The following is a 12392-nucleotide window of genomic DNA, read 5'->3' as shown; positions in this document are numbered from 1 at the left end:
GGAACTTTTATTTCTCAAAGGAAGGCATTTAGTGAGGTCAGCCAGACAGACTCAATCCCTAGCCTGAGGCCACACCAGAGGTACCACTGTTTGGTTATGAGTATATTATCTTGTAAAAACTAGTCTGGCATCTTAAATCTCAGTAAAAAGTCTTCTTTCCATTGGGAAAATGGTCATTTTTGCTAAGATATGACATATAAAATTAAATAAATATATGTATATTTATATTTTATATACCTATTTATATGGATTTATATCAGTACTGGGGGAAGGAGACTAATTTCTTGATCCATGCTTTCTCCTGCTACCTCCACCACCTTGTCTGAAATTTGGAATCACCTACATCTCAATTCTTAATGCACTGCTCATTTTGAGACTATGCATATTTTTCCTTAATCACGCATCTTGACTCAGGACCTTAAGTCATATTAGCATAGCCTTCCTTCCCATTCCTTCCCCATTTCTTGTTTTTATGAAGATGAAGCATTTGTCTGCCTTTCTCTCCAGTGGTAGTAAGTTTTCTCACTTCTTATTGGTAGTAAGGCTACCTGACTCCTTTCTGTCTACTTTTATGAGTAGGTGCTCCAAGCTTCAAGGGTTCCAAGATACATGTTATGTCTCTTAATTTGTCTGACGCTTCTGTTATAGTTTAATACTCTTGGGTTGTGGTCTATGGACGTATCTCTACCTCAACTCATTTCTGGCTATTCGTGGTCACTGGAACCAAGTATTCTTATTCTTTTAACCACGGCCTCCCAAAGAGTCATATACTTGTGTATTAACTAGAGGTTCCTGGGCAGACAGGTTGCTCTACAGTTTCCAATGATATCAAAGAATGAACAAAACCTAGTGGCACCAGCTGACATTTTCTGTGCCATCTTGATGGTGAGAATATGAATTAGCACACAATACAAACAAGCCAGGAGTCCAAAGTATTAAGATAGTATTAATCCCTTAGGTGTAATAAAGAGATTAATGGTGAGAAGAAATCGAAAGGATGTATCATACAAATTGTAACTAAAAAATTAAGAAATGATTTCTTTAATGTAATCATCCCTCCCCCAAAGCTAATATTTTATTTGTCCTTCCAGAAATTTTCAGGAAATTTGTCTAGTGTATATTTTCATGCATATGTTTGCTAGCACTTTATTTTCTCTGGTTTAATGATATTTTCTTTCATGCTTATTGCTAGTGACTTATCTCCACCTTCAATATTTTTGTTTTGTTTTGTTTTGTTTTCTTTTCTTTTTTTGAGATGGAGTCTTGCTCTGTTGCCCAGGCTGGAGTGCAGTGGCATGGTCTCAGCTCACTGCAACCTCCACCTCCTGGGTTCAAGTGATTCTCCTGCCTCAGCCTCCTGAGTAGTTGGGATTACAGGCACACGCCTCCACGCCCAGCTAATTTTTGTGTTTTTAGTAGAGATGGGGTTTCACCATGTTGGTCAGGCTGGTCTCGAGCACCTGACCTTGTGATCCGCCTGCCTCGGCCTCCCGTAGTACTGGGATTACATACGTGAGCCACTGCACCCAGCCTTCAATATATTTCTTAAGCCTACATGTTACTATTTTCTTTACTCCTGTATTAATTGATAATTTGTCACCAATAAAGCAGTCTCCTCCTCCTCATTGCCTTAACTCAACTGGTACCAAGAGAAAGGTAACGGTCTATAGGACAGCTAGTTCTTGGACTTGCCTTCTGGAAATACAAGAGATTTGCCAGGAGTGTAGGGTATATGCATACTTCCAAAAAGAGTAAAGAATTATGGTTTGCTGGCTACAGATGGTGATCGAGGGCTATACACATATTCAGTTGGAGAACTATCTCAATGACTTGTTTTAGTTTTTTCCAGCAGTAAAAAAAGTAACTTTAGAGGTGTTTCTGATTTGGTATGTCTGGGGTGAGGACTAAGAATTTGCAATTCTAACAAATGATTTGGACACTAATGCTGTTAGTTCAGGGGCTGCACTTTGAGAGCCACTGCCTATTTCAATGGTCACATCCCCAGTTCCTGGAGACAACGCACTGTATGAGCCATCACACAGATCACACTCATCAGGGGCACCTACCCCTTTTGTATTTGCTTTTCATCAGCATGGGGGAGAAAGAAGAACACATAAAGCCACATTGAAAGTGCACACTTCGGGGAGTAGACAGTAGCAAAGCAGAATGGCATGGTAAGGGCTTGGAAGTTTTTCCTTTTATTCTTATGGAGGGTGGGGTGTGATTTACATTTTTTTGGTCTCAAAGGGTAGAGGAGCAGTCCTTAATCCTCTGTGTGTTTCAGAATCACCTGGAGTGCCCTCAGAGACTTCAATTCAGTAGGTCCTTGGATAGGATCCAGGCATCTGCATGTTTATTCAGCATCCTGGATAATTTTGAAGCATGTTTTCTAAGGATTACACTTTAACTAATAATGATTTTAGAAGATAGAAATCCAAGTGGACAGTTAATCCTACATGGGGGAGAAATCAAAGATACTATCAGGTATTTTCTTTTTATGAGTTGTACACGGAAGTTTAGGCACTAGAGCAGGGGGCAGCAGTTTATCTGATTATTTTTAAAAAATAGGCAGAGAAAGAAGCAGAGCAGAAACTGACAGCGAAGACAAGAGGCAGTGAAGACGGAAGGAGCTGCTCAGTTAAGAGGTGACTGCATTTCATTTGCATGAAATGACCAAATGCAACAAGAAAGCAGTCTGGATGGGGAAATCCCCTTTACTCATAAACAGAGAGCTAGCAGAGAAGAGTTGTTATTGCCTTTTCAAAAATCAGTTGTGAAAAGACAAAAAGTAGGAGTGTATGGCAGAAGGAGACCAGGTGGCAAATTGAGGAGCTACAGCAGGAGTGGGAGTAGAGATCACCGGGTGTTAAGGACATGCCGTCAGCAAGGAAGATCCCAGTGGCAACAAGGCATGAAATCCTGCAGGTGCAGCCAGTGCAGACCTGGGAATAAAACTACCTATCCCGTGTCTACTCAGTCATTAGAGAGAACGAAAATACTACTCTGTATGTGTGTTTATGTGTGAATGCATGTACATGTTTGTGTGTGTGTGTGTCAGAGAGAGACAGAGAGAGAAAGACATCAGGTCAGTGACATCAGTTTGGATGTCATGAGTGTGTCTGAGTATTCAATTTCCTGAACAGGCATTAGGAGTATCAAGGAGCTAATCTCTCATATATTAATAACAGCAGTAAAGATGGAAACCCTTGCAAAATCAGCCTTCAGAAGGCAAAAGGAGAAAGACATAATATTCACATATTGGGAAAAATGTTCTCCTGTCTCTGGAGCAATGTAGTAGGATCTTGTTTTTAGTTCACCTGTGTGCATATGTATATGTGTACACAAGATTATTATTATTATTATTTTTTGAGTGTCGCTCTGTCACCTAGGGTGGAGTGCCGTGGTGGGATCGCGGCTCACTGCAAGCTCCGCCTCCCGAGTTCACGCTATTCTCCTGCCTCAGCCTCCCGAGTAGCTGGGATTACAGGTGCCGGCCACCACACTTGGCTAATTTTGTTTTTGTAGTTTTAGTAGACACGGAGTTTCACCATGTTAGCCAGGATGGTCTTGATCTCCTGAACTCGTGATCCGCCTGCCTCGGCCTCCCAAAGTGCTGGGATCACAGGTGTGAGCCACTGCGCCCTGTCAAGATTTGGTTTTTACAAGTATTTCATCATGTCCTTTAGTTTCCTCCAAATTGCAACGCTTATTTGATTTCAAATCTTTCCTTTAATTGCTTCTTCATATGAAATATCTTTCTGTTTCCTTCCCTAACTGAACCCTAACTTCAGAATCCTAAGATTTTCCCTAAGTATTTCTAAGTTCTCTGGCCTTTTCTATCTCTGAAATTAAATCATAGGCAAGGATTACCTTCTATGCACAGCCCACCCTCTACCATTCTCCTGAGCTCAAGCACAAAAACACTGTATTCTAGAAGTTCCCAATAAATTATTGTTCAATGAATTGATGAAGAAAATACAGGTTGAATCTTCTGGTGATGGATACTTTTGACTTCCTCTGTGGCATCCTTGCGATTCCACTGTCTCCCATCACAGAATATCCACTGGTTGGGTGGGGCTGACTCCACCCCCTAGCTCCAGGAATGGGCCTTGATTGCCTTAACCAGTCAGTGGATTCCTCCCCACTGTCTACAGTGATTGGTTTAGGCATAAACCTGGTCCAAGCAGAATGAAGCTCAGAACTTTTTCTCTGTAGTTGGGAGAAGTTCTCTCTCTTAGTGGACAGTGCCAGATGTGATGACTGCAACTGTTGCAGTTTGCTAATGTGAGAGAAGCCAGCTTGAGGGTAAAGCCAATACCCAGAAGGCAGAGCATCATTCAGAATGGAAGCTGGAAGTCTGATGAAATCATGCTGAAGCCATGACTAACCTCTGGAGGGTACAGTCCTTATTTCCTTTATGGTTTAAGCCAGAAAATGAGGTTATCTATTACTAACCTCCCTGTTATTTATGGAGTTCCCTCTATTTTTAAATCTTTGGGACACTATGTAATTTGTCTTCTTGCAACTTAATTCATTTAGGAAAATAGCACTCTTGGATAGCATTTACTCCCCTAGTAAAATCAGTATATACCTTGCTGTTTATGCTGAATCTAACAAAAGTCATGTTCACAACAGCTAAAATAATAAATTTGAGAACTGTTGCTGCGCTAATTTCTGTTCAAAACAATCAGTGTTAGTATACACTTAATGGTACTGATATAGACTTCTTACCAATTTATATAGCAAGCATTTCCTGAACATTTAAATTCATTCTAATTGCATATAGATAGGCATATGGTATATATGGACACTTTACCAAAGATTAGCTTTTGTTCAACATTCCTCAGTGTTTCCGGCAAGATTAAACGTAGATACCTTTTCGATGAAACTGAAGAGACCCCAGCAGACATATGGATTTTAGCATCTCTGTGGTATACATTTCTAAGCAGCACTGCAGCTGGATGTAAAGCCGACAGATTTCTGGATGGATCTCACCATCTTCCGGGCTGCAACAGAATGAAAGAGAAAAGCTGTGAACATTCTCAAGATTTCACTCATCAGCCATTTGTCTCAGCTCCGAGAGGGAAAAATGCTCAATAAAGATTCCTTAAAGCCTTGATTCTAAAATATAGGACTTCCTGCTTTGAAACCAATGACCAATGTGACAGTTCTTATGTAAGTCTCTTTCTGACTAACAGTTCTTAATTTTTTCCCCCTTCAGCAGCAGAGTTCTGCCGGGAGCTTAAAATCATAAATGCTTTACATAATTGAAAATATCAGACATCTTCAATTGAGCTGTTGGAACAAATTTCCAAAATATATTTAAACCATAAGAATCTCCTAGCTTGCAAGAAGAGATTAAAAACCCTTGTTTTTAGAGAAACTGACAAGAGCAATTCAATTACCAGTTGTAAGACAGCTCTTTAATATTAGGGCCCTAATATAATATGATTAGAGAGCAATTTACAAATTATTTTTATCAAGGTTTTTTGTCTCAGTCTAAAGGTTCTTCCTTTATTGTTTGCTACTGCTAATTTATGAGAGACCAAATGTTTTTAACGAAAAAATTAAAATGTCATGAAAAAAGTAATAAAATTCTACTAATTATGCTTAACAATCTAAAGCTAAGTAAATGCTGAACTTATGCTCTAAAGTTTATTCTAAAGTCTTGTGTCTGTCTTTATTAAATTTGATAAAACTTATATAAATGATAAAATATGGAGCGATCACTTTTGTTTTTAAGGGGAGAAAAACTAGTTGATAAAACAATACTCTATTTTATATGCGACTAAAATAGCACGTATTGCATAAAACAAATCAAATAAAAGTGATACAGCTTAGAGATAGATTAGAAATAAAAGAAAGCCTAAAAGTGAACTCTATCAAATGTCTTAATGAGTTAACTTTATTTCCATCCCTATTAATTTAAAATGCAATGAAATCTGACTTTTAAATATAGTATTTGAATTTGATTTCTTTGTAATGTGGGTCAGTGGCAAAATATCAGGAGGTAATTATCAGATAAAAATAATGACTTCAAGTTCTGGAATCACAGTAAAGAGAATTTGTATGTATACAGCGCTTTACAATGATAGTTTTCATTTTCAATACTTATTTAGTCGATGAGCAAGAGTTGATTTAACCATATGGCTTATGTAACACAAGGAAATGCAAAATTCTTAGCCTCAGCATCAGTGATGCCTGCACATGTCTTTACTGTGTCAGACAGAATAAAGTACCTCAAAAGATCTTTCATGCAAAATTTGGCTTTATCTGAAAATTAAAAGATGTTATTTTCTCATTGGTGTCTCATGGGTGCCGCCCTAGGCCAACATAGGAAGCAAGTGTATCTCTGGGGAAAATATTGGGTTTGTTTTTCAGAGCATCCGCCCATAGGTGCCTTCCACTGTCAAGCTGTCCTCCGATTCTCCCATCTCACCCCACTCAGATATACCCAGACATACACACACCCAGACACACACACACACACACAGACACACATACACACCCCCCTCTGATTATTTCATATCATCTTCAGCCTTCACAGTTTCTGACTGTGTCCTGGACCTGCTAGATTCTGAACAGATAATGGGCATTAATGGTTCATGTAATAAAAATTGATCCTTGTATGTTATCTACTGATACATTTACTTTTCAGAGCAAAATCTGAAGATAATATCTTAATCTAAAAGGAGGGTAAAGGGAAAGTATTTTAAGGCAGACAGGTCTTTTCTATGCTGGTTCGTCATCCCAACATCAGCTGCCTATTTTCACCTATATATAACATTGGCCCGGTGGCTCATAGGCAGATATTTTTAAAAATTTAGTTTTTAATGGACACATAGTAATTGTATATACTATGGTATATAGTGTGATGTTTTGATACATGTATATATTGTATAATGATTAAATCAGAGTAGTTGGCAGATCTATTACTTCAGATATTTATCATTTCTTTGTGGTGAGAACATTCAGAATACTCTCTTCTAGCTATTTTGAAATATAAAATACATTATGGTTAACTATAGTCATGCTACTTACTGTGCAATAGAACACCAGAACTTATTCCTTCTATCTAACTGTAACTTTGAACAATATAAAATGCTTCACAAATTTGCATGTCATCCTTGCTTAGGAGCCATGCTAATCCTTTCTGTATATTTCAATTTTAGTATATGTGATGCTGAACCCTCATATGCAGATTTTTTTAAAAAAAACTTTAAAACCTTTTAAAAATCTGTTGTATGTATTGTATATTTTATAAGTGGGACAATTAGCCAGGACAGTAGCATCCGGGCCATGGAACATTCTTATTTTCAGAAGTGCAAAATATGTGCCTAGTGGGGCTTAGCTCCAAAAATATGCAAACTTCATATACGGATGACATTTTATGTAATTTAAACAAATGACTATCATATTAACATATTTTAAGAACCAGTATATTTAGTATTATTTTACAGCTAGAAAAAGAGAGGCAAAGCAATGTATTAGGTGCTTCTGAGAAAAGGCACGTCAAAACAGATTAAAATGCCTAATTCAAAACATTTCTTTGGGTGCCATCTCCCAAATGCCTCTGTAACCCACAGAGATTCTCCAACTTGTTACAAGAAGAACTGAATAGGTGCCACCAGAAATTCAATCTGCCTAACAAAAAGTAATTGATGCTAAGGTTGCATCATAAATTTTCTGGTTAACAAAGTCACATATACACTCATATGTTGCCCTTTAATGTCTTGGGATATTGAAATATAGAGAAAGAAAGGAACTATTTAAAGAAAAGTGGGAAAGCTAAGGTATCTTTTATGTTAGAGTTTCATGATGCCTAGACTAAGTTACACTAACTTCAGGCCTTGTACAATTTATTTCTCCCTCTTTAGAGCTTTAAGATTTATTACCTTTAGTGATTACTGAAAGTTCATTGAAATGCAAGTTGTCAAATGAGTTATAATATGTCTGATGTTATAAGCAGTGAACTGAAATACATTTTTGGGAAACATTAAGAACATTTGCGTTATTTTCATAACAAATGAGTAAGAGCTGAAACACGGAGAATGAAAGAAGAGCTAAGAAAACAGCAATTTAAAAGCTTGAAACTTTCTAGGGATAAATTACATGACCTAAGGAAACATTTACATTAAAATGAAATTGGACCTGTGTAATTCCTACGGGAACTGGAAGGAACTTAATTTAGAGGTAACTTTGCCACATGTTACTTATGTTTAGTCTAACACGATTCACTCTAATTAATCAGAGTTTAGGTCTATGAGAGTCACCCCTGAGGGTGATTCATTTAATTCAGTCAAATATGTTTTATGAGTTAGTGACTAGATTATGATTATTTATTTTTTCTATTGAGTGTAAGTCAAGAGCTTAACCATTTTGATTAATTTCAAAGCCTTAGTATTGATAGAAAAAAACCCTAAGAATTAACTTCAACAAAATTTCAGTGCTTTAGAGCTCAAGCTGAATCCAAAAACATTTAAAATAATGACCAAATTATAAATCTGCTCTCAACTAACTCCTTGCAGATCAGGATTTAATGACCAAATCATATAGCTTAGGAAACCTGAACTGCTGTAGGAGGAGGATGACATGAATACAGATTTTGACAAAGTTGCCTCTTGACAATGGAAACTCTCTCTATTGTGAGTATTCTTATTTTGTAGTTCAAAAAGTAATCTGACAAAGGCTTGACAGAATGGCTAACTGTAAAAAGACTCATAATGCCCAATGTTGGTGATGATGTGGAGCAACAGAAATGCTCATACGTTGTTCATGGGAATTAAGTGATCTACAACTCCTTTCTAAAAAGTTCTGGAAGTTTCTTATAAAGCTAAACATACACCCTCCTATGACCTGGATTCCATTTCTAGGTATTTGGCCAAGAGAAATAAAAACATATTCACAAACAGAGTTCTACAAGAATATTCATGGTATTTTATTTAGATTAACCCCAAACTGGAAACAGCCCAGGTGTCTGTCAAGAGAAAAATGGTTAAAGAAATTAGTACACTTCTACAATAGAATAATACTCAACAATTAAAAGAAGCTAACTCCTGATCCTCAAAACAACATAGATAAATCACAAAAGCCTTACCTTGAATGAGAAAATCCTTACACAAAAGAACAAATACTGTATGATTTCATTCATATGAGGCTCTAGAACAGCTAAAACTGATGCTAAATATTAGAACAGAGGTGGGGAATTGACTGAGAAGGAGCATAAGTGAACTTTCTGGGGTGAGGGTGATAGTCTGTGTCTAGATGGAGGTTTAGTTACACGAGTGTATACATTTGGCAAAATGTATTGAATGGCACACTTAAGATTTGCATTTGATTACATGCAAATTTTACTTAAAAAAAAACAAAAGCAAATATTGAACTAAGTTAATGCTATGTATGCTGAATTGTTTACGAGTAAAGTTTACTGATATCTGCAGGTTCAGAAAAATAAAATCGATTGCTGGTTGGACAGAGGGATAAACAGGTAGATATGTAATAAAGCAAGTATCATAAAATGTTAATTGTAGAATCTAGGGAGTGGGCATTTATTTGATGACCGAGGATTTACATTTCCCTAAATAATTACATGGGATAAATTAATCAAAACTACTGGGAGGCTTTATAATTGGTAGGGTCAAGTTTAGGAGTTAACACACTGGGGATTTTAGTTACGAAATGTTTTGGCCCTGTATCTGTCTGCTCTTTTGCTGAGGTTGCCAGACTTTGGAGGCCTGTGTAGCTGCTAATAGCTTTTTAAAAAAATAGCAAAATGTTTGTTATTTTAATGGTCTGTCCCTAATGTAATGATTTATGTATTTAGTTGAAGGGAGTAAGACATAATGAAAGGAAAATTGAATCCTGGAGTCAGAAAACTTAGATTTAAATATAGGTTTGCCCCTTAGAATTGCGATCTTAGGAAAACTACTTTAACTTCTCTGAAACTCAGTTTCCTCAGCTGTAAAATTGGAATAACACCTATATGAAGTATCTCAAGGTTGCTGCAAGGATCAAATGAAATCATGTGTGGGAAAACAAGTATAAAAGGCAAAGGATGGTAAGAAGTTGGCTGCAATTCCTTTTAGCATATCAAACTTTTGTTTAGTTAGCCTTCTGCTTGAATATAGTCTTTACTTATGAAAATTATCTGCTATTCTATAAAAGTCTTTATTTCTTTACAGTTCCCTAATATGGACTTTGCTTAAAAAATATGCCATTAGGCTGAGGAAAAAAAAGTGTGACCTCACTGACAATCACTCAGCATTTTACAGAATTTAGTGATGACAGATAAACACTCAGGGTTTGTCAGCTAGCAGAAATGGAAACAGAACTCCCGTCACAACAAATATATCTAAGTTTCTCTTTTCGGAATCAATTCTGTTGCTGGCTATTATGCCAAGTGGCAAGGAAAGACCGAGGAAGCCAAAACAGGATGAGGGAAGGGACAGTATCATTTGATCTCTCTTCAAATATCCCCACTGGTTCCTCTCAAATGGATTCCATTTACAAGGATACACCCTAATTCAGTGCCAACTTCAGTGACAGCTTCAGAGCTTAGTCTTCATATGGCTTCAGTGAGGGAGCTTCCTCCAGGTGGTCCCATATATCTACGTAATCATTGGATAGTTGGGGGCAGGGAAGATACAAATGTGTGTGTAAACCCAGTTATTAATTTTGGTTTCAAATTCTTAAAGGTAATTACAGACTCTCATAGATACAGAACAGGTGCCAGATCCCTACTGAACAACTACACTATTTCATACCAAAATAAGTACTACAATTAAAAAAAAAGAAGCCCAGTTAATTAGAAGAATAGAAATAAGACATTTTTCAAGGCATCTATACATATTATAGTTGAGTCTTGTCTCCATTTTTCTCATAATCTTGCTCTAGTGAGTTTTGATGAAACTTGTGCTTTAGGTGGAAATGTGTGTTGTTTTTTGCTCATACAGAGCCTTAGCAAGTGTGATTCTACCAGGAGCCTTTGAAGAATAATTGCAGTAATTCCCCGCTCTTCACAGCATGTTGTTTCATGGGAACATATGGCTGGCTCTGTGACTTCCTCACCATTGAACATGAGCTGAGATCAAACTCTGCCCTGAAGCTATTCAAGTTCAGTCAGAAATAAAACTTGACTTTTAACAGGAAAGGGGAATCTGAAGTGCAATGGAATTTTCTTTTGGTGGCTACTTGGGGGACGTGTATGTAAAGCAACAGGCCTCAGAGGGGCCAGCACCTTTTACAGTTTCTAGCAATATTCTGGTGACCGTCTCCCTGTTGTCCCTTGCTTGCCCTCGGCCAGTACCTTTGCCATTTCCCCATGACCCGGTTGGGAGAGTTGATAAATAATGGGTAGCATTACTAAGCACTTTATTCACTTTTTTTTCATTTAAAAAGTAAAAACCATATTTAAACGTTTAAACACTAAAAAAAAAAAAAAAAAAAAAAAAAAAGCAATAACCATCAGTTCCCTGACCTTCGATGCTTATAATGAAATAAGACTAAAAATATTACTATTAAATTGTAAGTCATCTTTTATTAATCTTAAATGTAACTGTTTAATGCAATACTGGAGAAAGTTGGGAATAAGCGGTGACATTTGGGGCAATTCTGAATGGGTGGTGTAGGCATTTCTCAGAGCATTGGTGGTTGAAAGAGTTAATGGTCGATAACATCATGACTTCGTGTTTTCGTGACAGGAGTATCACTCCTAAAACTCATGCTTATTGGCAAGGAGAAAACTAACATGTACAAGGCACCATTTCTTAAATCTTTAAAATAAAATGTCTTTATTATTCTGTCTTGGCCTCGTCTTCCACCTTCCTACCCTTTTTGGCTTGAGGGTCTCTTGACCTCTCCATTTTTCCCTTTTATTCTCTTAACGTCGTCCTCTTTATGGTTTCTAGTTGGGCATACAGCTCTTTAGGTCTTGGTCTTATAAGGTCTTGTGATTCTCAGAGCTAGCAGAGACAGGCCTGCGACTGATAGAGTCCAAGTGCTTAATTCTTCAGTCTCTGCTGGGATGAAAATCAGTACCGTGGATTACATGGCTAGAACACAGCCCTTTCCCACTGAATATAGCTAGGATTAGTTTATTCTTAAAGGTATTTATTTAAGTGTGTTTATATGTAAATATATATGTTTATAAATATAAAATATAAATATATGTCATAAATATATATTTATGACATAAATATATGCTATAAATATATATTTATGACATAAATATATGTCATAAATATATGTTATAAAATATATTTATAGACATAAATATATATTTTAAAAATATTTATATCTATATATTATTTTAAAAGATAGCTACATATACTTGAATTAAAGATACATACAAGTTTCCACATTTTAATCTGAAAAATATTTTTGCATCTAAAATC

General features: G+C 36.7%; 1 protein-coding gene and 1 non-coding gene across 3 annotated transcripts in view; both read right to left on the bottom strand.

Moving 5' to 3' along the window:
• Positions 1-12392, bottom strand: part of RGS7BP (regulator of G protein signaling 7 binding protein) — a 105927-nt gene that overhangs the window by 32629 nt on the left and 60906 nt on the right. For both annotated transcript variants that reach the window (XM_010368212.2, XM_010368220.2), the window contains exon 3: positions 4876-5006. In XM_010368212.2, the coding sequence (XP_010366514.1) occupies positions 4876-5006 (131 nt within the window). The remainder of the gene's footprint in view (positions 1-4875; positions 5007-12392) is intronic.
• Positions 7091-7193, bottom strand: LOC115896628. Its single transcript, XR_004056543.1, has one exon. It is a non-coding gene; the product is annotated as a U6 spliceosomal RNA (small nuclear RNA).

This window comes from Rhinopithecus roxellana, chromosome 3, assembly GCF_007565055.1.
Source record: "Rhinopithecus roxellana isolate Shanxi Qingling chromosome 3, ASM756505v1, whole genome shotgun sequence".
NCBI lineage: Eukaryota > Metazoa > Chordata > Mammalia > Primates > Cercopithecidae > Rhinopithecus > Rhinopithecus roxellana.
This window is presented reverse-complemented; position numbering and strand designations above follow the sequence as displayed.